Here is a 23,089-nt window from a genome sequence, read left to right on the forward strand (position 1 = left end):
GAAGGGGCGCGGGGGAGCAGGAGGGGCGGGTGGGCGGAAGGAAGAGCGGGTTTCCAGGTGACGCAGACCGGACCTCCAGAATAGGGGTGGCCCTTTGTCAGGCAGCGCCCCCCCACGAGCCCCATCACCCCATTCCACTTCCTGAAAGGGAAGACCCCAATTCCTCGAAGGTAGTCTAGCGCGGGGTGGGAGCGGGCATGGCCTCCGCGTTCTGAGGAGAGAGCCCAGTTCTGAGCCCATGTCCCCACACGTCCGAGGTCCAGGCCCCCAACTTGAGGAAATACACTTTTACGAAGATGGAGCTGAATTCTAAGGGGAGGCCCTCATTCTAAGGCGATAACCCCAAATGATGAAGACAGCCAAAATATTCCCCTGAGATGTAGGGGTTCTCCATTATGGGTCACCCCAAATCTGAAAGGGATTCCCCTGGTTCAGACCTTCCAGGGGTTCTGATCCAGCACCCCTAGTCCCTGGAAAATGCCACTTGTGTCTCCTCACAGGGAGAACACTGTCCTTCAGAGGGGCCCTCTGGCTCCTGTGTCAGGGACCTGACCCCACTATCTCAGTCTTCACCCCACCCCTTCTCCCTTCCTGGGACACCTCACCTGGCACCTCCCCCTCTGGGTCCCCCAGCGGCCCTCTCACCTAGTGCCCTGACATCTGGAATTCTCAGGAGCCCCCTTACCCTGCACCCCAACTTATGGGACTCACAGCATCCCTCTCATACTGCACCCCCACCTCTGGGACCCCCAGCAGTCCATTCTCCTAAGAACCCTGGCAAAGCCCTCACACCACACACCCTCATTCCTGGTACCCCAAGCACCTCCCTATCCCACACTCCCTTCTCCTGGGACCCCTGGCAGCCCCTTTGCCCTACACCAACGACCCTAACCTCCCACCATCCGCCTTGTCTTGCAGCAGCTGAGCTCCAGGGTGGGCCTGGAGCCTGTGGCCCGCAGCAGAGCCCCCCTGCTCCCGCCCGTCGGGGCCCCGGAAGCAGAGCAGCCGCCATGCACATCCCGGAAAGCCTCCAGGACCTGGCCGACAGCGAAGCCGTGCAGTTTCTGAAGAGGCCTAAAACGATCCTGCGGATCTTCGCAGGGGTGAGGCCTTCCTGTGGCCTGACTGCCCTATGGGTGACCGGAACCAGGTCTCACCTCTTAGACACAGTGCAGAGGGAGTGGGGGCTGAAGGGGCCAGACAGGGAAAACGAAGCAAAAGGGCGCTAATAACTGAAGTCCCCTTTGACTGAACTCCTCCCCTTAGTAATAAGTGCTATTCTGAGCACTTATTACTCTCCTGGGAAGAAACGACCTTTCAAAGTAGGTGCGAGGAGATAAGAAATTTTTTGAAATAAGAAAACCGAGGATCACAGAAGTTAAATTATTTTTGTGAGGCTGTGCTGTCCAAGGTGGTGGCCACAGGACACATGTGGCTGGCGGCTCTCACGTTGGACAGCGCAGTACTAGAACACTTCCGTTGTGGCAGAAAGTTCCGCAGGGGATGCTGTTGGCCAAGGTCACACTGTAAGGGGCGGGGCTGGGATTTGAACTGGGGTCTCTGAGGTGCCAGAGCCTGTTCATTTTCCAGACGAGGGACTAGGAGAGGAGCAGTGGAGAAGAAGGAAGTGTCCCGGGGGAGGAAGAGAATATACAGCGTAGGCCTAAGATGCCCGGCGTTGGGTGATCGCTGTGCCAGGCGCCGGGTCACGCGAGAGCTTACAGGCATTTGTTTAACCATCGCCGTATTTCCAGAGGCAAGACACCTGGGTTCGAATCCTCATTCAGCCGTTTGACCTTGGGCCAATCACTGCTCCTCTCTGGAACTCAGTACATGAGAGTCAGGGCTGTCCTACCGCCGCTGCTCTCCTTTGACAGAATTGGAGACTGAGGCCCAGGGAGATGATGAGACTCGATCGGGGTCATGGCAGTAGCTGGGCGTGCCCTGGATTGAACCCAGGGTCCTAACCCAGAATATCTCCTTTCGACCCCTTCTGGAACTTGTGGTCAGAGGTTCCAAGAGGCCCGGCTGAGAATCCTGGCTCGGCCACACGCTGTCTGCATAGGGCGACATCCTCCTCCGTTTGCCTGGGCCAGTCCCAATGTAATTATCAGTACCACCGCCTTTCATTCTCAAAAGTGCCCTGTTTTGTTTGATAACTTCTGGGTCACTCAATGTTTGTGTGACCTTGAGCAAGTGACTTGATTTCTCCGAACCTCTGTACTATCATATGGAAGAAGAGGATACTAACATTCTGCTCATGGGAAGGACAGTTGTGAAAATGAAACACGTTAGTGTGTAAACGGATCAGCATGGGTGTGGCACGTGGCAAGCTTTCCTTAAGTAGCAAGTATTATTGAGACGGATCATTACTTGTGAGCAAGGAGATAGTTTCGGGAGCCCAGGGTGATGGGGACTCATGTCCACTGTTGTTCTCACCCAGGGGAAGAGGGGAATTACAAGTTCCACATCCGAGGTCCAAGGTCCCTCGCTGGTGCTGGCTCTTCTGCCCCTCACCATGACCCTGTGACATGGGCGTTGTTACTCCTGGTTGACCCAAGGGGAAACTGAGACTCACAGAGTTTGAATGACTTGGCCAAAGACGTCACCCAGCTGATGAGCAAGTCAGAAGGACCCGTGAGCCCCCAAAGCTCCAGAAGGAAGGGTGGGTGGGGGAGAAGGAGGCCCAGCTGGTGCGGACCGGCGTGGGGAAGGGGGAGGGAAGGGCCACCGACCAGACCAGCACGCCAGACTGTGCGGTCACAGACTTTGCCTGCGCCCACACCCTCCCTCCCTCCCAAGCGCTCCTCCTTCCCCGTGGCCTGGCTCCTCGGTGGGGACTCTGGGCAGCTGGTGCGCTTGTCCTCAATGCCGCCTGCCAGCTGGCGCCTTAATGATGAATCTTTGCTCCCTCCCTGGGGACAGGCCAGAGAGGGCATGGAAGGAGGTTTGGGCTCAGGCTTCCGGGGCCAGGGTCCTTCCGGCCCAGCTGGCCCCCTCCCCACAGGCCGAGGTTTTCAGGGTCAGTGGACAGACCCCTTCCACTGGCGTGGAAGTCAGGAGGGTCGGATCCCAGTCCCCTTCCTCCACTGACTGACCTTGAAAGGACACTTCCCCTCTGGGACAATCATGACAACTATCATCGGCTTCAAGTCGCCACTCCAACCTCGCCTGTGCCCTCTCTTCGCAGCGCCAAGGCAAACTGAGAAACTGAGGTTCCCATGAAGTGAGTGATTTGCCCAAGGCCACACAGCTGGCAGAGTCAGCCATGTCTGGCTCTTTCCATCCCACCATAATGGCTTCAATTTATCAGCTGTGCAACAGAAATGAATTAGTAGCATCTAACGCGTGGGGCTGGTGTGAGGCTTCGGGGAGATGATGCAGGTAAAATGAACATGAGCTCAAAAATGATCAATGGGCCTGTCCTTGACCTGGCTTTGCCTCAGACCACCTGGGCAAGACGCCAGCTACCCTTCAGTGGATTCAGTTCCGCAGCTCCAAAACGGAATAGAGGCGAACACCCTCAGTTAATGCCAATGTGCAGGACGAAGTGGGGGGCCAGTCGTTATCATCATCATCATCATCATCATTATTCAGAGAAGGCAATGAAGAGAAAGGGGAGAGGAGGACCCACAGAGACTGAGGAGTTAGGGTCAATCCTTTTCCTCTGACGTCCCACTCTGAAGGGCAAGGCAAGAACACAGAAGAAAGGCCCAAGATCATTCACTCTTTTGGCACGTTTGCTCGGCTCCAACCTGGGTGCCGGGGAGAGAGAAGGGTTCCATGTGGACCCTGTCTGGCAGGAGTTCAAATTCTAATGGATTCCCCTACCCCTTGCCTACTCCCTTGCTCCTGTCCCCAGCACTGCCCTATCAATCAATCCCCAAGTCTGATTTTAAGTCCTAAATGTCATTGGATTCCCCAGAGCCCTGACCTCAGCCCAGGCCTCAGTATCGCTTACCTGGGCCCTCCCACCAATGCCCTCTCTGACCTGCTGGCCTCTTGTCTTGCCCCCTCCAATCCATCATGACCCTAGAAATTTGCTGCGACTCTCAGGTATGACCCCGGCTGTCCTCTGCTCAGAACCCCGCCATGCATCTAAGTAAATCCAAGTAAGAAATTTCACTTTGCACGGCCCGCAAGGCCAGGCCCCTCTGTCTGGCTGTCCAGGCCTGTAGGGTCGGGCTGCCGCCCACTTTTCCAGTCCCATCTCACACCAGATCCTTCATGTGACATTCCAGTCCCCGAAGGACCCGCACTCGGCAGCATCTGGTGTTACCACACGTGCTTCACCCTTCCGGAACGCCCTTCCTCTGAGAATCTCCATCTTTCAGGTGCAGTTCCGATCTGCTTCCTCCAGAATCCAGCCCCTCAACTTCTGTTCCTGCTCAAACCTCACCTCTCTTCCTGACCCCCGGCCCCCGCCTCCTCTCAAGCCTCCCAGCCTCCAGTCTCGCCCCCTCCAGCCCATCTCCACGCGGCCCCAAAGGAATCTTCACACATCCAGGGCTGCCCCTCCCTTGCTGGGACTCCCTGTTGCCCTCCTGCCTTTCTCACCCTGTGGCACTCCTTGCAGGCACCCCCTCGTCCAGAAAGCCCCCCCTCCTGCACTGCAGCACCCCCCCCACACACACACATACACAAGCCAGTTTCTTTCACATCTGGCGAGGACTGGGCCACGCTGCACTGTGGCTGAGACTAGTAACCGGGCTGACGATTTTCCCTGACTGGCTTTGGTAGGAACCGTTGGCTTCGCGGTGTCTGGTCCAGCTGGAGGCCGTAGAGCAGGGAGCAGGGGGTGAAAGCAGACGCTAGAGCCAGATACCTCACTTCAGCTCCGGGCACTGCCACTTGACCGCCTGACTTTGGGCGACACCACATCCTCAGTTCCATGATGTGAAAAATGGGGCTGACGCTGGTGCTCGCGCCCTCAGCTGGCCGTGGGGATGACTCGGGCTAGTGCTGGGGAGTCCTTCAGTGGGGCTGAATGAATGAATGCCGTGGAAGATGAGCTTAGCCGCAGAAAACTGCTGCAGTGCGACGCACGCAGGTGCCCAGCGAGAGGCCGGGGGCTACCCTCTCAGTGAGGTTCTGTTTGTTTAAAAAGACCCAACTGTTAATGTTTGTTACATCCTGGGTGTTTGTTACGTTCCTCTCCATCCTCTCCGTCCTCTCCGTGTTTTTAGACAATTTCATAAATTTATTTTAAAAAAACAAATGGAATTAGCCAAGCTGGGAGGGAGGAGGAAGAAGCTGCAGGGAGAGGGAGGAGCTGGGAGGCCGACGAAGCATCGTGATGGCAAGTACTTACTGAGCGTGTGTGTGTGTGCACGCGTGCGCACCGAGCATTGTGCAGAGCACTTCATCTTGGTACCTGTGTTTGGTGGCAGGTACCAGTTTGGGGTGGCGGAAGGAGAGCATGGGTGAGGCGGGGTGATTGGGGAGAGCATAGACCATGCGGGGCCTCGAAGGCCAGGCCGAGGGGCTGGGCCTCCGTTCTGGGGCCACCAGGGAGCCAAGGACAGGTGTGAGCAGCGTGGGCCGGGTGAGGATGGGCTGAGAGGCGGAGACGGGAGGCAGGGAGGCTAGGGAGGAGGCTGGGGCGAAGGCCCAGGGGGAGAAGAGGGGGCCGGAGCTAGGGTGGGGAAGATGAGTGAGGGGTGACAGAAAGGCTGGGCTGGGAGGGAGGGGCCAGAGCCACCCCGTGGGTGCATGGCCGGGCCCCACCCACAGGTGGGGAACCCAACAGGACTCGTGGGTTCGGGGAGACGCCGAGCTCCACGCCAGGCCCCAGGCATCCCTCCCACACCCGTAGGTCTTCTCACTCATCGTCTTCTCGTCCGTGCTGACCGATGGCTTCCAGAACAAGACAGACTCTTCGAAGCTCCACTGCGTCCTCAATGGCAATGACGTGGCCTGCAGCTTCGCCGTGGGCGCCGGCCTCCCCGCCTTCCTCAGCTGTCTGGGCTTCCTGGCCCTGGACGCTCACGAGGGCCGCATCGCCAGCACCCGCTTCAAGACCGCGGTCCAGCTCCTGGACTTCATCCTGGCCGGTGAGTCCCCGCACCCCCAGCGGAGCCGCCCTGCCCGGCTCCCCGTACTGCCTGGCTCCCCCAGCCCCAGGACGCCTCTCTTGGCCCCCAGCTGGCCTCTGACGGTCCTCCACCTGTGACCCAAAGCGTCTGCACTTGCAAGTTCCTCCCTGGGGAATTATCTCTTCCTTCAGACTCCTGTAAGGGTGACCTCTTCTAAGCCCCAGGCCAATTCCAGATGCTTCCTTCTGGCTGGCCTTTTCCTCCCATTCGCCTCCCTCATTCACAGCATATTTCTTGCAAAGCCTCCGGGTGGCAGGAGGTGGCGTTCAGGGCCCTGAGCCAGACAGACCTGGGCTCCAAATCTTAGCTGAGGTGCCTCCTCGCCCTGTGTGTCCTGGAGGGGCTCCCTGCTGCCCCCCAGCTTCACTGGGAGCTGGGAGAAAAACCCCACCTTGCAAGGTCCTTCTGAGGAGGAAATGAGGATAATGTGGACCTTTCCCGGGCACCTCCCAGTTTCCTTTCCCCCTCAGAACCCCCCAGGAGGTAAGCCCTGCACATGCGCCCACCCACAGAGGAGGGATGGGCACTAAGGAGCTCCTGTCCTTGGAGCACAGCTGCTGAGGGGCGAGTCTAGGCTCAGAGCAAAGTCCCACCTCCGTCTCCGTTAGCCAAGCACCCTACGTAGAGCGCAACACTCAGTAAGCGCTAAATAAATGCACACTTCTTTTCCTCAGGCCGAGGGCTCCTCCCTCTCCATCTATTCTCCCCTCCCCCACCCCCACCCCAGGGCTGGGGGGGTCCTTCAAAGGCCGTCGAGTCCAGCACTGTCCAAGAGAACTTTCTGGGAGGGTAGGGATGTCGGGTGCCCGCACTCCCCAGTGTGGGCACCACAGGCCACATGTAGCCACTGAGCACTCGAAGTCTGGCTGGTGTGACCAGGGGCTCCGTTTTGTTTTTGTTTTGTTTTTAATTCAATTTTCACTGATTGAAATGTAAGTAGCCGTGTGTGACAGGAGGCTCCACTCCAGCAGTGGGGAGAGGCCACTGCAGACCCAGCCTGGCCCTCTGTGCTCGCTCTCGGTGGCCCTTCCTGAGCCAGCTCCCCCGGCTTCTCCCCTGCGCCCGCAGTCCTCTGGGCCGGCGTCTGGTTCGTGGGTTTCTGCTTCCTGACCAACCAGTGGCAGCATTCATCGCCCAAACAGTTCCTCCTGGGGAGCAGCAGCGCCAAGGCCGCCATCACCTTCTCTTTCTTCTCCATCTTCGTCTGGGTGAGAATAAGCCCCTCTTGGCCAGCTGCAGGGCAGGGTGGGCGGGCCAGGTCACCCTCTCCGTCACTGGCTCCCCGGACCCCGCAGGCCCCTTGTGGGGCTCCCAGGCAAATCGGAAAACAGGCGCCAACACTGGGCATCGTGCGGGGGTCCTCATCTGGTGAGGGGGTCGCTCTCTGCCCTGCCCAGCCCACACCGGCCTCTAGCTCGCGCTCCTCTGCCCACAGATATTCCAGGCCTACCTGGCCCTCCAGGACCTGCGAAGCGATGCTCCGGTCCCATACAAGCGCTCCCTGGACGAGGGTGGCGTGGTGCTCACCACCCTCTCCCCGCCCTCCGCCGCCAGCCCCATCAACATGCCCGCTGCCGGCCCCAACAGCCTGAGTTACACCAGCTCTGCCCTGTCCCCCTACCTGACCACTCCAAAGGTGCCCCGTCTCGCCATGATGCCCGACAACTAGACACCCTCCTCCGCCTCAGTAAAGAAGGGTTTCTGAAAACAGCCCTCTGTCCTGGTCATGTCCGCTCCTCTCCGCTGCCTCAGGTGACCCAGGTTGGGGAGAAGTCCTATGAGGTCACCCCAGGGGTCTCTGCAGGTGGTCCATGCCAGGTCCCAGACTCTCCACCCGGGAACCAGCGTGACAGTGGCAGCATCGTGGTGACAGGAAGGCAACACGTCTTTCTGGTTCATGACACATCGAGGCCTTTGCTCTCTCCTCACACCAGCCATGGAGGGGTGTATGAGGCACCCCACTGGACAGCCGAGGAAGCTCAAGTTCAGGGAAAGGAAATGCTAAGAACCAGGGCCACCAATGCTGGGACCAGCCCCCGAGCTGATGCCGAAACCCAAGCCCTTTCACTCATCCCGGTGACAAGGCGCACAAGGCTCACAACCAAGCTGCGCAGGGTGTCCCTGAAGGAAGGGGACGGCGAGTCAGTGGCTGGGGTCAGAGAGCCTTCGAATATTTAGAAGGCCGACTTGGGGAAGGTGAAGGGGTTTTATTCCAGAGCCCTGGAGCTCATCAGGGACCCCAGCGGGTGAAGCACCCATTAAGGGAGCGGTGGGGACAGGACAGCCATCACACGTCACCCACCGCTCAGCCCTGCCGGCCCTGGGCCCTGGAGCCATGCTGTCCGATTGAAATACAGTGCGAGCCACAGAGGGAGAAGTTTAAATAGTCCAGTAGCCACATTAAGGAAAGATATGAAACAAGTGGAATTTGTATATATTTTATTTAACCCAACATATCCAAAATATTGTCATTTCAACGTGTCATCAGTATAAAAAATTATTAGGCAACTTTCATTCTCTCATACCATGCTCTCAAAACCCTTGGTGGAGTCTACATCTCAGTTTGGACTCACCACATTTCAAGTGCAAATGTCGCACGTAGCTGATGGCTATGTTGGACGGTGCAACTCTAGAACCTTCCGGTTTTTCTAGAACACTGAACATCCTTCTTATGTGGAATTAGTTGGCAACACATACAAAAATATATATATATATATTAATGTTTTGCAGGCCAAATGGAACACACTCACGCAAGGGGCACGGTGGCTGGCGTCCATTTACAAACTGGACAAAGGGAGAGTCAGATGCGGATTCCGTGGTCCCTTCGTGCGGTCTCCTGTGTGACAGGCCACATGCTCAGTTCTGGGGGGACGAAATAAGTAGGGTGTGGCCTCTATGGCTATGGGGGGAGCGGGGAGGGAAGGGCGGTGACAGCAGCGCAGTGGAGTAGGCGGCATTGCCATGTGGGAAATGGGAGGACTCAGCTCCAGTCCTGGCTCTGTTGCTAGCTGGATTAGCCGGGACTGTCACTTATCTCTCTGGGCCCAAGCTGTGTTGGCTGGAAAACTAGAAACTCAAGAGCAGACTGAGATGGATGCTACCCAGGCTGCATTCAAAATACTCAAAAGGCGCCACCTCCCCACGCCAACCCGCCTAGCAGCACCATTCCTGCGTTTTCCTATCAAGCCTCTGGGCCCCGCTCCTCAAAACAGGTCCCTTGGCTTTAAAGAAAGAAAAACAAACAGCAGTGGCTAAACATACAGGCTCTGGCTTCACCCCACCTCTGCCACTCGCCCCCTGGGCCTCGGCTTCCTCTCTCACGGGGTGCCCCCCACAGGGGAGCTGAGGCCCAGCGGGCTCCTCTGTGAAACCCACACTGTCTGGCACTTATGAAATGCATGGGAAACGCCAGCTACCTGCCCCCGGAAGTTTCTACAGCCGTCCTGCGGGAGAACTGGGGGCAGCGAAGAAAGGTCTCAGCGAACATCTGGGGAGTCTGATGAAAGCCGGGGGCCAAACCCCCAGAGCTGACAAGGGCCAGGCAGGTAACTCAGAGAAGGAAGCAAGCCGGGTATGAAGTCAATCTAGAGGAGACTAGGAAAACATCCCTTTCCTTTTAACTCCGCCAAGCAAAAACAAAAAAACGACCGTGTCAGCCCGATAATAAATGATGACAAGCCCTCAGCCAAGGCGCAGGGACTGACAGAAAAGCTCGCATCCCATCCATTCAGCCCCGGCCATCTGCTGCCACCCAGAAACAAGGCCTCGGCATTGTGAGACTGACGGATTTTTTTTTTCAAGAGAAGCCAGAAATTCAGATTTTAATGCGAAACTCTGGTTTTTAAAGACTGGCAACTGATTCTTTTTTTTTTTAGGCAAACATAATAGCTCAGACGAGGGTGGGATGGGGGCCGCCCATTGGTGACCTCTGAAGGCTGTCTGCAACCCTGAGATTTGGAGAAAAAGTCAGGGAAATTATGTGCCAAGATAGGAGAATCTTTGAGATTTTTTTTCCTCCAAAGTGTCTTCCCCGGTGGAGCCATGAAGAGTCAGGGTGCAGGTCACAGTCTCGGGGGACCCAGTTTCTCATCTTCCTGCTCCTCCCAGGCCTCAGTCGCCTGCGGACAGTCAATGGGACAAAGCAGAAGCAAGAGAGAGGGGCCAGGGCGGTACCCCACAAACGCCAGAGAGAGGGCGAGGAGGAGCGAAAAGAGAGGTGTCATTTTCTCCGGTTTATTTCAAGAGAACAAAGAATTAACCATCAATTCTGTACAAAAACATGGCAGCAGAGTCAGGGTCACCCTCGGGCCAGCCCCCTTCCCATGCCCAGCCCTTCACCCTGCTTAAATTGCCCCCAAAATGAGGACAAGACTAAAAAACCCCAAACTCTGGGAAAAAATTATGAAAAATCAGGGGAGGCCTTCCCTCCCCTCCTCCCTCTCACCGATCCACAAGTTTGTGGGGGGAGGGCTGTGTTCATGGCAGTCGGGGGTGGGGGGCTGGAAGGCGGGTGTAGCAAATTTAGTGTTTGGCAACAGTGAGCTGGGCCGTCGGATCTGGAAGGGAGCTGAGAACAGATCTCCAACGCTACACCCTCACCTTCCCACACAGGACCCTTGAAACAGTTTATAAAAATCGGGGCCAGAGAGTAGACGAGAAAAGAGTCATCAGAATCAAAAACTAAATAGTGGAAAGATTTTTTTTTTTCTTCTCTAAAAAGCAAAAAAAAACTACAAACAGCCCAGATCCTGAGCTCCCCAAGTCTTGGGTCCTCCACCACCCTCTGAAACCCGCAGGAGGGGGACGGGGAGTGGGGAGAGGTTGGTTCTTAAAAAAGTCACCCCTGGACAGGAAGGCCCTTGTCTTTCGTCGCCTTCCTCTGCCCCTCACTGCCACCGAACAGAGGGCTGGTGAGGACCAGGGCTACGCCGGCAAACTCAGCTTCTTCCCCTTCAGGACTGTGAGGAGAGAAAGGGGGCGGGCGTCATCACGGGGCCCCTGGTGGAAGGGACGCCCCCCCACACCCAGAGCAGAGGCCTGGACAGAGCTGTGAGGAGGGCCGGCCCCGGGACACTGGCTTGCAAACTGAGGGGATCGGCCTGAATTACAGAGGGGCAGAGTGGGAGACCCTAGTTGCATCCTAGGGGCTGAGCAATGAGGTGAGAGGACACCCCATTTCTTCAGGTGCTGGCTACTCCTCTCCCACCCTCGAGGGACTCTTGGGCTGGATACCTGGGATCCTGGAGGAAGCTGGGGTCAGAGGGTCTGGCGAGGCTGGCCAGGGAAGCCCACCCGCCCCCGCCCTCCCAACCTTTGTCTCGAGGGGCCATGGCGGCTTCTAGGCCTCTGTCCCCCCACTCTCCTCTGTCCTCCTCACTGACCCTCTCTGACTTCTCAGGCCCCTGCTTTAGTCATTGTCTCCTGCAAGGGTCTCCCAGGACACCCCCGACCCATGTAAAGGAGCCCCTTTGTCATCCACGGCTACTCCCCAACACATCCCTGGTTCCTTCTGCCACCGCCCTCCTCACTGCTCCCACTCATCGCTCTTCACTTGTTCATTCACCATCTTCCCCGCCAGAATTACAAGGGGAAGGGAGGGCCTCGGCCATTTTTCTCTCTCTGTAGCGTCGTCACCAGAGCCCAGCCCTGCCTGACTTGGGACGTAGAATGTGCTCAGTAAATGTGTGGTTGGTTGAATGAATGAATGAATGAATGAATCTGGGTGGGCCTAAGTCCATGAGGGTGAAGACAAAGACCAAGGAGCACGGGGGAGGCCTCCCCTTTTCTAAGCGCTGCTGGGGCTGGAAGGTGGGAATTCCAGAATTTTATGGGTTTGAGACTGAAACTGGATCTAGAACCACAGGCAGGGGAGGGCTTAGGACAGATTCCAAGGGAGGAGACGCCAGAGGCCACCCCTGCCCTTCTCTTTGTCCTGTCTCCTCCCGCACATACCCGGGAGCTGGGGAGAGGGACGTCTGGTCTCTGTGTGGTCCAGGGAGGAAGGACCACTCTGCAGGAAGGCGGCCCCCTCATTCCCTTCCCTCAGAGACCTGGGGCCGAGGAGAGCGACTTTTTGGTCCCTAGGGAGGCCGGGGCTGGAGAGCTGAACTCCTAGCAGGGAGGTGGGCCCAGGACCCTGGGATCTGGGAGAAGAGCCAGGGAGGGAGCGGGGCCCTTTCCGGCCGGCACCCCCGTGCAGCTACCTTTGGTGATGTAGAGGTAGAAGAAATCGCAGTAGAGGACCGTCTGCACCAGGCCGGCCACGATGGCGATGAGGTCAAAGAAGCCCTCAAAATGGTAGCGCCAGATCCAGTTGAAGAGATAGAGCGTGCGGTAGACGCCCAGCGCGAACAGGTAGTGGCTGGTGATGGTCTCCGCCTCGCCCGTCTTGCTCACCATGAAGAGCTGCGGCAGGATGGCCACGGACTCCAGGTAGATGGAGAAGGTCCAGAGGATCTGTGGGGAGCCCGGGGAGTGGGAGACAGAAGGCAGAATGAGGCGGGAGGGGATGGGGTGGGAGAGAAGGCAGACTGCGGTGACAGGCGCACGCACACAGTAAGAACGAGACAGTGCCGCCTGCTGGTATCACCTGTGTGCCAGACACGCTCTGCGCACCACACATGTGTTCTAACTTAATCCTCACAGCGCCCCCCTGGGGGAGGTGGTATTATTATTTTTATTTATTTTATTTTATTCTTTTAGGCAACGCAACCCTTGGTGGTTGACCTCAAAGATTGCAAGGACCTTGTCTCAGCTTACAACTCCTTATATTTTTTTTTTTTATTTTTTATGCCTACAGCACCCGGTTTTCCTAGGTGGTCTCCCATCCAAGTACTAACCAGGCCCGACCCTGCTTAGCTTCCGAGATCAGACGAGATCGGGCATGGTCAGGGCGGCATGGCTGTAGACAGAAGGTTCTTTCATTAGCATCCCCATTGCACAGAGGAGGAGACCGAGGCCCAGAGAGGGAAAGAGACTTGCCCAAGACCATGCGGCTGGTGAGTGGCAGAGCTCGGATTCAAAACCAGGACCGAGTCGGTGCTCGTGAGCGTTTGGCAATTATGCTTCCCCAAAAGGCAGACCTGGCTGGAATCTGGGCTCGGAGACTTCCCTTCTAGATCTTCCAAGCCACCACTTGTCTCTAAAATGGAGACGGTATTCCTGCCCATAGTTTTCCTGCCCCTGGGGAGGTGACATTCAGTGTGTAGTCTTCACAGACATAAACCAGACTTTGTTACTCCCTGGCTTAAAACCCTCCAGTGGCTACTTCTTATCGCAACCAAAATAAAAACCAAGTCTAACCTCAGTCCGCCCTCATCCCCTGTTCCCTCCCGCAGCTCTTTGGGCTGCAGCCAGGTCCTCTGTCTGGTCCTCCAACATTCCAGGTTCCAACTGCTCCAGGGTCTTTGCACTTGCTGTTCCCTCAGCTCTTCCCCTAGAGTGTCGCATTCTGCCTCTTCTGCCTCCTTCCAGCCTCAGCTCATCAGTCGGCTCCTAAGAGGCCTCCCCTCGATCGTCCTCCCCAGTCGTCCTCCCCCCAGGAACGTCACATCGCCCCGTCTAGTCTCCATTCTGGCAGCTCTCACCAGAATGTGAGCCATGAGTCTCAGGATCCTACGTCTTATTCACCCCGTGACCCCAGCACCTGGCACGATGCCTGGCACATATCTGATGCCTGAATGAACGAATGGAAGCGATCTCCTCATATACTTGTCATAGACCAACATTTAAGGACCAGTGACAGTCATCACTAGTGAGCAGGACAGGGCACCACGGGAGGGGGGAGAAGGGACTGCAGACATCTGTCAGCCCCTTTCAGTCCTCAGCAACCTGAAAGTCACACCTGGGGTGACTCGTGATCTGCAAACCCACTGACACCTCCCTCAGGGAACACGGCCAGGCGGCCAATATGTCTTTCCCTCGTCTCTCCCTCGGGTATTTCGGTTTGTGGGAGAAAGTGGGGGACGTCAGGGCATATTCAGAACCATGCACACTCACGTAGCACTTACAATATCCCGAGCACTGCTCTGGGTACCTCACAGGTTTTAACTGGCTACTGCCTTCACCCCAGGAGGTAAGCCCTATCCTTATCCCCATTATACAGACGAGGAGACTAAGGCCCAAGGTCACACAGCTAAAATGCGGTCGAAACAGATTCCTACCCAGACAGCTAACTCCAGAATTTGCTCCCATAATCTCCCAGAATCCTCCAGCAAGGCTCCTAACAAGTCGGGTTAGTGGGGGTTCTCGGGAAAGATACCCATTAAATTGAGGCACACCCACCTGTTAGCCCTGGGGTCACCCTTGGGAATAGAATCGTGACATAAGGGGAGATGAGAAGTCATGTTTTCATCACATTGATCTTATCTATTCATGACATCTGAATGTTTAAAGAATAGTTTCCTTTTATGACTAAAAAATTTGTTGAGCATGCACCAACTAACAGCATGGACTTTGAAGCAGGCAGACCTGCATCCAAATCCTGCGAGCTCTGCCCTCTGAGCCTCGCTTTAGTCCTCTGAGATGTGGAGATAAGGATGCCTGCTTCCCCAGGTGGCAGAGGGATCGGACAGGACGATGGCGTATTTAGAATGACCAGCATGGAGCCAGACACAGTCAGTGCCAATACTTTGCACAAGTGACTTCCTCCTTCTAAATGAGGGAACCGAAAAAGTAGGCCTGGGTTCTGGTGTGGCGTCTTCCACCTGGAGCAAGCCCCACAGCTGTCCCTAGTCTCAGCTTCCCCATCTGCAAAATGGGCCCAGCGTGGGTGAGTGCTCCAGGCAATGTGGTGACGACATGTGTGCAAAGTCCAGAGCCTGGAGCCATGCTCGGGGTTCCCGCCGCAGCACGGTGCAGCCTTACTCTGACGTTTCTGGGAGTCATGGGCCAAAGTCACCCTCTGTCAGATCTGTCTGGCTGGTAGGGTGCTTTTCAGAAATATATGTTGACTCCATGGCCAAGATTCTAAACAAGATCTTACAGGAAAAATCCTGAATTGTGGCTTCTGTTGAGAACATCAGCCTTTTTGCAAAGCAGGAGTGGGCCTGGGTGAGGAGGGTCTGCTCTGAATCTGACTCCTGCCAGGCTCCAGGAGCCAGCGGAGTGAAGACTTACCACAGGCCCTCCCAAAATTCCTCCTAGGAATTGGCCCACGTGCCACCAAAATGCCACAGAATACAAACCATGACGGCTAACGTTTAGGAATAAAAGTATCAGCACTTGGTGTGAACGAACATCGGCATAGCTCTTCCTATCTTGTGCCAGACACTGTGTTTTACCAATATTAACCTCTCATTAGAAGCCTCTGAAGTAGGAATTGAGTATCCTCATTTTACAGGCAAGGAAACTGAGGCACAAAGAAACAGACTTACCCAAAATCTCACAGTAGCTGAGTGGGCTTCAAATCCCTGCTCTCTGGTTCTATGGTCTATGTGTCTAACCACAATCTGATCTCATTAAATTCTCACCACGACCCGGTCTCGATTTTACAAGTGGGTACATTGAGACACACAGAGGTCAAGTCACATGCCCAAGTTCATCCTAATAGAATGTAGCGGATCTGGGATTCCAATCTGGCTCCAGAGCCCCTGTTCCCAATCACTGGGCTGTTCACTAGGCCAGTGACCTCAGATGAGCCATTGAGACGCCCCAGGACTCGGCTTCCTCGTCAATAAAACGCGGCTGCTGTGAAAAGCACAAGTCCGTGTACGAGATACTTAGAGCAGCATCTGGCATGTAGTGAGGGCGGAATTTTACGTACTACAGGAAGGACGTCTGAGCAAATGTTGCACAAGGAAGCCTTCAAGAGTCCACTGTCAACGGCCCACCCTCCACGGCCCACCCTCCACCCCCCCACCCCCGTACCAGGGACCCTACCAGAAAGCCTACCTCCAGAGGGGTAAAATCATGGTTGACCAAGAATGCCAAGATGGCTGTGGGAACAACAAGAAACTCCACGCGGAATGTGTCGTGGTTCCCGTCGTAAGTGGCTTTGAACTTGCTGTAAATCATCCAGACTGTGGTGAAGGAGCAGGCGATGTAGACCACCTGCGGAGGGGGATGATGAAGAGGGGGCTTCAGCTCTGGCACTGGGCCTATTCCCCAGGTGGGCTCAGTCCTAGGAGTCTGGAGCCCCAGCCCTGCTCGGTCAGACCTGGAAGGCTGGGGCCCTTGATCCCAGGCCTGGCTCCTCCCTCAGGAGCACCCAACAGCCCTTACCTTCATGCACGTGTTGTACAGTGAGATGTAGTTGGTGAAAAGGTCCAGGTAGCGGGCGGTGAACACCACAGCGAACAGGACCTGGCTCTTGCCTGAAATCCCTGTGGTCGGGAGAGAGTGGGGGAGTCTGGGGGCCGGCTGAACAGAGGAGAGACCAAGGCCCGGCGCCCTGGACCAGACTGCAGGCAGCTCTGGAGGGCAGCGGTCCCTGGAGGCCTCCCCAGCCCGACCGGCCCGAGCAGGGTCCTTTCCCACGGCCCACAGCTAGGGGGCGGTCCGGCCCCAGAACTACTCCAGCCCGAGGCTCCGTCCCAGGCTAGGCCTCATGGCCACCCTCCAGTCCCCGCGGGGTCCTCACAAGTCCAGACTCCAAGTGGGGCGTCGGAAGGACCTCACTTGACCTCAGCACCTCCAGAACCGGTCGCCTCCCTCCCGCTCTCTTCCTGGCCTCCACGGTCCACGTCACCAATTCCCAGCCACCTCCCCGCCTGCCGCCGCTCCCTGCTTGTGTCCGAGCACCCAGAGAGGGGCCGGGGGAGGCTGAATTGGGTGCCTGGAGCCCCCCACACCAAACTGTATGCACCCCCAGTCTGGCGAAGGGAACTGACCCCCGGGTGACCCCGGACCTGGAAGGGGGATCCCCAGCAAGCGGTAGGGGGAGGGACTCATCCCCCTAGTGCCTCCAAACCCCGAGTCCTGGATGTGCCCCACACCACCCCTCCTCCGCGCCCGTGGGCGTCTCACCGGCACACGAGCGGGACTTCCAGATTTTGAGCAATAGCAAGATGATGGCTAGGAGGTGGGAGAGGTCTCCCAGGAATCGGAAGAGATTCATGGCGCGGGGGGGGCGTCTGCAAGGACTGGAGGGAGGCAGGCTGGCGGGGGGCTGCCCCCCGGGGCTGCTGTTCTGGATGGGCAGCTAGGCTGGAGGTGGGAGAGGGGCCCTCGGGTGGGCTCCGCTCCTGGGAGGGGTCTCCGGGAGGGGAGCCGCGGCGGGAGCTGATGGCCGAGCAGGAGCTGAGAAGGAGGGAGGAGGGCGGGAGGGGGAGGAGTCCGGGAGGCGAGGCTCCGCCCCCCGAGGGCCTAGCGGCAGCTCCACGGCGCCCCCTAGCCCGCGCCTGAGGGCCTGCAGAGTCGCGCACCCCAAAGGCCGCCTCCTAGGAATCTGCGGGTTCTCTGGGATCTGAAACTCCTAAACCCGGCACCTGATCCCCGAGGCCGTCTGTACCCAGCCTCTGCCCTTGATAGCCATTCGGGAGGCTGGCCGCTGAGCTTCAGAATTCTTAGACAGGGACCCAAGGGCTGGTTTGTTGTGGGCCTCCAGCTCTAATGCACCCAAAACAAAAGAAAGCAGCACCCAGCGCCTCCCCCAAACCCGGGAGTTCCAGACTCCAGCACATTCATCCCCGAGACCCCAGGGATCTGGGACCCCAGCCCTCCTCCCTCACACCCAGGAGTCCAGGCCCCCAGCCTCACCCCCTCCCAGAACCCAGGAGTCCAGGCCCTTAGCCCTCCTTTCTCACAGTCACACCTCAACCATCTTGTGTCTCTATCACCCTAAATCCAGGAATCCAGGTGCACAATCCCTTGCTCCGTCTGGGACCCACAAATCCAGGCCCCAGCCTTCTTTTTCGGGAATGAAAGCCTTTGTCCCCACTCTCCCAGACCCTGAAGTCTGCAGCCCACTACACAACTGCCCCTCACACGCGCGTGCACACACACACACACGCACACACACAAACACGCCACTCCTGGCCTCTGCCCTCAGGAGCCCAGGCGTCCTGTGCACACTCCACCCCAATACTGTAGAGTGCTGGGCCCAGCCTCTCCAGCAAGGGATTGGAGGGTGGGGGGTGGGAGCTGGGCAGTGGCCTCAAGGGCCCCTGCCAGGACCAGGCAGTATCTAGTCCAGAGCAGGTGCTGCTTTCCTTCTGGGTATTTGAGTGCCCGCAGGTGATGGAGGCCAGGGCCCCTCAATAAAAGAAGGGGAATGACGGTGTGGTTTCCTCAGAGGACTGGATGCTTTGGGTGTCTGAGGGTGACATCCAGGAGCCTCAGACTTGTGGCCCCCCGAGGGTGGTTTGTGCTGGGGGTTCAGGTTGTCTGAGTATCTAACAGGGACAGAGGCCTGGAAGTGGGGGCCTGGGTGACTGGGTGCCAGTGAGAAGGGAGCCAGGGTCCTGGACTTCCGGTCTGTGGGAGGAGGGCACCAGCCGCCAGGCGACCGGGGTCTGAGCGATGAGGGGGCTGGGGGCCTGGACTCCCGGCGGCTTCATGGTGGACCCAGTTTGCAGGCTTGGAGCATCAGAAGCCAAGAGCTGGGTGCCAGCATGTCCGGGAATGGCCTCCTGCTTCTGAAGCCGCAATGTGGGGAGGGGGCAGGGGGCGGCTGCGGTCCGGGCCCTGAAGTCCGGGTGCCCAGGTCCCCAAGTCTGAAGGTAATATCTCGATGCCCGATTCTGAGTCCCTACCTGTCCCCCCACTCCTCCCTTTTTATTTGCAGCCCCTCACTCTCTTGTCCCAGGAGGAGGAAGGCTGAGGCTAGGGGCCGGGGTGGGGGCCCGCCCCTTCCCCCAACCTTGGCAGGAGGAGGGGTCCCCAGGGAGGCCAAGAGGGGGGCTGCGGGTCTCCCGGCAGGGGCGGACGGGGACTGAATGTTAATCGCATCCCGAGTGAGTGTGTGTGTGCGAGAACAGAGCGAGCGGGCGAGTCCCTCCCGCTCCGGCTCCTCCAAGCCGCCACCCTCCGCCCGCATCCTCCCTCCGCCACCGGTGCCCGGCTGGGGTGGGGGGGTGTCAGCCCGGGTGGGTCCGCGCGGCCCCCAGGGATCTCTCGTGCGTCCGCCATCTGCCCGGTGAGGATCTGGCGGGTCCCGGTGTGTGGGGTCGGGGCTGGCGGAGGGGGGGGTGTGTCTGTCAGGGCTGCGGCGGCCGCGAGGGAAGGGAGGAGGGAGGGTCTGGCTGTACCGACCCTGAGCCGCCTGCCTGGGTGTCGTGGGCCCCCCAGCTTCCTCCCCGAACCCCCGAACCCGAATGGATGGTGTGTACCTGGGCTCTGTGCCTCCCGACCAGGCGTCTGGCTCCCCCGGCTGCTTGTGTCCTCCTGTCTGTCCGCTCAGCCCCTGACAGCAGAGGCAGCCCGGCCCCCATCGGACCCCCATGTGCGTGTGTGTGTGCGTGTGTTTCCCTGGGGTGTCGAGGGGAATCCCAGGGTAGTGAGGGTGTGCGTGTGTGCGTGTGCGTGTGTGTGCGTGTTTCTGCCTGTGCTTGTAAGTGGGGGCGCCTGGGGGGTGTCTGGGGGGTGGCCAAGCGAGGAAGGGGCAACCAGTTCCCAGACAGGCCGTCTCCAGCCCCTCCCGCAAACACACGCACCCGCCACTGGCTTCAGAGGTGACCCAGACAGACAGACAGACACAGACGCTGGGAGGGGGGGGGCGCCGAGGGCACAAAGGGGGGGTGCGAGTGAGCTGGGGAGAGGCGAGACCGGACACATGGACGGGGGGAGGAGTCGGGGCTGAGGCGGCGGAGGGGGGCACCCCGGGTGGGCGGAGGGGACATCCCCAAGGGGTCGGGGCGCTGAGAGGACACCCCGACAGCCTCCGCAATGTCCGGGGCCCAACTTCCAGCGCAACATGTGTAGCCGCGTCCTCGCCTAGCCCGGGGTGGCCGCAACCTTGGGGGACGGACAGGGCAGGACGGACCGAAGAAGACGAGGGACGGCCGGAGCCTGAGACGGGCGGGAGGTCCCCGCCGCCGCTGCCGCCGCCCCAGGGCCTGGCCCCCGAGCGGCTCCCTGAGCCCTCTGCCGAAGCTCTGGGTCGCTGGACTCCGGGTTCCAGTCCTAGCACCCCTGCAATCTCCCACCCAGAACAGGGTCATGAGAAGGTAAGGCCGGGCTGGGGGATGCAGAGGCGGGGGTGGGGACGTGGACCCCCAGATCTAGGACAGGGAAAGTTGGTCACGGGCCTCGGGGAAGGGGGGTTTGAATGGCGAGCAGGGGGGGCTTTGTCCTCCCCGCTTCCTTGTCTCTTGGGGACTTTCCTCCGCCCCCTCTTTCTCCCTCTTTGAGCCCCTTTTCCTGGGTCTCTACACCTCAGACCTCCGAACCCCCTCCCTCCCAACCCCCATTTCTCTGACACTTTGCTCCCTCTCCCCAGCTCCACATACCTGACACCCCATATGGCTAGCCCCCCACCTCTCCATCTCACCTTGCCTCCGCACCCCCCCCCCCACACACACATCAGTGCCCCCCTTCACCGGCCCGGCCCTCTGCCTCTCTCCTCTCCCTCTCCCCTCCCTCCTCAGAGCTATGAGTCTGCTATTAATACTCCTGCCAAGGACCTTGAGGGCATCCAGGCCCCTGGCACCCCTCGCCCCAAGCTGCCACCCTTATTCAAGGTTCTGGAGTACCCTTCCAGCCTCTTCCGAGCACTGAGATTAGGGTGGGGAGAGAACGCCGTTGGAGGTGGGGGGGCCGGGACACCGTCTGCAGCACGATGCGAGGGGGGGCGGGCTGTTGATCGAAGTGGCCTCCCATCTCCTCTGTGAGGGACTGGGGGGAGCGATGGAGACAGGGACACCCCAGGAATCTCTGGCACCCTCCTTCCCCTCGGCTGGGGGGACAGACTGTGCTGTGTACGGGACCAGGGCCGGGCAACTGGGGAGACTGGAACTGGGGATGGGGGTGCCTGGGGTGTTGGGACTGATGGGGTTTGAGACAAAAGGGGGTCCTTAAGAGAAGAGAGGGCTGCTGGCCTGGACTTCTGGCTCCTGGGCACAGAGGAGGCTGGGCGCCTGGATTCCTGAGTCTGGAGGCAGGAGGGGGCTGGGCCACCTGGGTCCTGGGGGGGTGGAGGCCGAGAGCCAGGACTTCTCAGTCTACGGGAGAAGTTTAAGGGCAGGGCTTCTGCATCTGAGGGAGCAGGAGCTGGGGCTCAGTCTCCTGAGTCGCTGGTGGGGCAGGAGACAGGGACTCTGTGGTCCCACAGGGTTGGAAGTGGGGCCTGAGACCCGTGAGGAGGTGGAGACTGAGGTGCTGGACAGTGTGCTCCCTGAGGGGGCAGGTCCTGGGGATCGGGCCTCCAGAGTCCTCCCGAGGCCTTGGGTGCCACTTATCAGTCTCCGAAGGGTGGGACGCTGCCCCTTGAGTCCCTCACAGGAGAAGACTGGGTGTCTAAACCTCCCAGATGGGTGGGGATGGAGCTGCCCTCCTGGGCGTCAGCAGGGAGCGGGATTCTGGGGTCCCCAAGGGCTGGGGCCAGGTGGGCGGGTCTGAGAGAGGCTGAGGGGTGAGCAGCCACCAGGAAGGGTGGAAAATGAGAGTTAACCCCGCAGGGGCCAGGCCACAGCTGTGGGTTATTTTGGGGCAGAGCGGGGGGGCTATTCTGAGCGCTGATTGAGCCAGCTGCTTGGGGAAGGGCAGAGGAGAGGAGGGGCATGGAAGCCAGGATTTGAGAGGGAGAGGCATGCCAGGGCCCCCACCCCCATTCCTGAGGAGACAGTGGCCCAGCATCCCTGGGAAGGTGGGTGGGGTGGGAGGGCTAGGCCTCTGGGCAGGGTGTGGGCCTTTCCCCCACTCTGGTTGTCAGTGGGGGAGACAGGCCTTTGCTACCATGGCAACCGGACAGGAGCCTGATTGACAGCTAGGAGAGAACCCTGCCCTGTCTGGACCCTCACTCCTTCATGGAGCCCCTAGTACAGACTGTAATCCTTCTGGGAACCAGGAATCCAGGCCCCCAGTGCCCTCCTCCCCCAGACCCAGGAACCAGGAGTCTGGGCTCCTGGCCCGACCACCCCGGGCAGCTAGCTAGTATTCAACAGGGGACACAGGAAGAGATGCTGTATTTCCTCTAATTTACTAAATTACTCTGGGCTGGGAGCCAGGGACCCCTGTCCCCCAGCTCTCCACAGCTGTGTCCCCCAACCCTGCAGCCCAGCCTGGGCCGTGACTCTCTCTCACTAAAAACCGAGGAACAGGGACAGGAGTGAGGACACGAAAATGGGCTGGGGGTTGTGTTGGGGGTGAGGGGTGAGGTCACGGGGATATTTTCTCTCCTTAGGATGCCCCCCCCAGTAATTTCTTTTTCTCTTTCTCTTCCCCTGCAAACCTGACCCCTTTTCCCTTTCTCATCTTTTTTTCCCTCACTTTTTCTTCCCTTTATTTTTGATCCCTCCTGCCACTCGCCTTCCCGGCCTCCCTTTCATGTCTGTGCTGGGCACCTCCCTGGTGGGGGTCTTGATCCCTGCCTTGCCTGGCTATTTCTGTCTTCCTGTTTTCTGTCTGCTCTGCCCGCCTCCTCCCTCAATCTCTGATTCTGCCTGGTTCTCCATCTCTCATGTGCGCTTATCTCTTGGTGGCTGTGGGGTCTCTGTCTCCGACTTCTTGGTTTCTTTCCATCTTCCTTTCTCTTGAACTTTCTCGTCTCTCTTCATCTATCTCTGCGTCCCTCCCTGCCTCCCTATGTCCATCACTCCGTCTTCTCTCTCTGTCTCCCCGTCACTCTGAGCCCCTCTGTCCCTGTTTCTGTTTCTCTTTCCATCTCTTTCCTTATCCCTGTCACTCTCTTTCCCTGACCGTCTATCTCTGTTGTTCGTGTTTCCTTTTCTATGTCCCTGGGTCCTGGGTTCCTCTTTCTGCTCCTGTTCTGATCCCATCTCTGTGGATCTGTTTCCCATTTGTCTTGTCTCGTCCTCCCCATCGGTACCTTGTCTCTTTTCTCTACTTCTGTATCTTCCCTGTTCCCATTACCCGTCTCCACTCCGCCTGTCTCTGTG

The 23,089-nt window shown here is 58.5% G+C and overlaps 2 protein-coding genes and 1 non-coding gene across 5 annotated transcripts; 1 reads left to right on the top strand and 2 right to left on the bottom strand.

Annotated features, from left to right (window-relative positions):
- The first annotated feature begins 12 nt into the window (after positions 1-12).
- On the top strand, positions 13-7,767 carry SYNGR4 (synaptogyrin 4). Of its 3 annotated transcripts, none has more exons than XM_036231762.1 (5): positions 13-57; positions 922-1,103; positions 5,816-6,053; positions 7,164-7,303; positions 7,531-7,767. In XM_036231762.1, the coding sequence occupies exons 2-5, from the start codon at positions 1,011-1,013 to the stop codon at positions 7,762-7,764; spliced, it is 705 nt and encodes a 234-aa protein (XP_036087655.1). In that variant the 5' UTR covers positions 13-57; positions 922-1,010; the 3' UTR covers positions 7,765-7,767. The 3 variants fall into 3 exon arrangements, with proteins under 3 accessions (XP_036087655.1, XP_015977978.1, XP_036087654.1); XM_016122492.2 differs by lacking the exon at positions 13-57 and adding an exon at positions 70-170 and having other exon boundaries at positions 919-1,103; XM_036231761.1 differs by lacking the exon at positions 13-57 and adding an exon at positions 70-170.
- Positions 7,768-10,307: 2,540 nt separating this feature from the next.
- Positions 10,308-17,349, bottom strand: KDELR1 (KDEL endoplasmic reticulum protein retention receptor 1). Its single transcript, XM_016122491.2, has 5 exons — positions 17,061-17,349; positions 16,317-16,417; positions 15,987-16,145; positions 12,299-12,551; positions 10,308-11,053 (listed from the first exon to the last, which is right to left on the bottom strand). The coding sequence occupies exons 1-5, from the start codon at positions 17,149-17,151 to the stop codon at positions 11,019-11,021; spliced, it is 639 nt and encodes a 212-aa protein (XP_015977977.1). The 5' UTR covers positions 17,152-17,349; the 3' UTR covers positions 10,308-11,018.
- Positions 12,886-13,004, bottom strand: LOC118611503. The gene has a single exon (XR_004954482.1). It is a non-coding gene; the product is annotated as a 5S ribosomal RNA (ribosomal RNA).
- Positions 17,350-23,089: the final 5,740 nt, after the last annotated feature.

Source organism: Rousettus aegyptiacus, unplaced genomic scaffold (assembly GCF_014176215.1).
Source record: "Rousettus aegyptiacus isolate mRouAeg1 unplaced genomic scaffold, mRouAeg1.p scaffold_m13_p_14, whole genome shotgun sequence".
NCBI lineage: Eukaryota > Metazoa > Chordata > Mammalia > Chiroptera > Pteropodidae > Rousettus > Rousettus aegyptiacus.

Excerpts from the sequence above, each read along its gene's own strand:
- SYNGR4 (XM_036231762.1), top strand. The coding sequence starts at position 1,011 with ATGCACATCCCGGAAAGCCTCCAGGACCTGGCCGACAGCGAAGCCGTG. Across the intron at positions 6,054-7,163 it reads CCTGGACTTCATCCTGGCCG|TCCTCTGGGCCGGCGTCTGG; the intron begins GTGAGTCCCCGC and ends CTGCGCCCGCAG. Across the intron at positions 7,304-7,530 it reads TCTTCTCCATCTTCGTCTGG|ATATTCCAGGCCTACCTGGC; the intron begins GTGAGAATAAGC and ends CTCTGCCCACAG.
- KDELR1 (XM_016122491.2), bottom strand. The coding sequence starts at position 17,151 with ATGAATCTCTTCCGATTCCTGGGAGACCTCTCCCACCTCCTAGCCATC. Across the intron at positions 16,418-17,060 it reads GAAGTCCCGCTCGTGTGCCG|GGATTTCAGGCAAGAGCCAG; the intron begins GTGAGACGCCCA and ends TCCCGACCACAG. Across the intron at positions 16,146-16,316 it reads TGTACAACACGTGCATGAAG|GTGGTCTACATCGCCTGCTC; the intron begins GTAAGGGCTGTT and ends CCCCCTCCGCAG.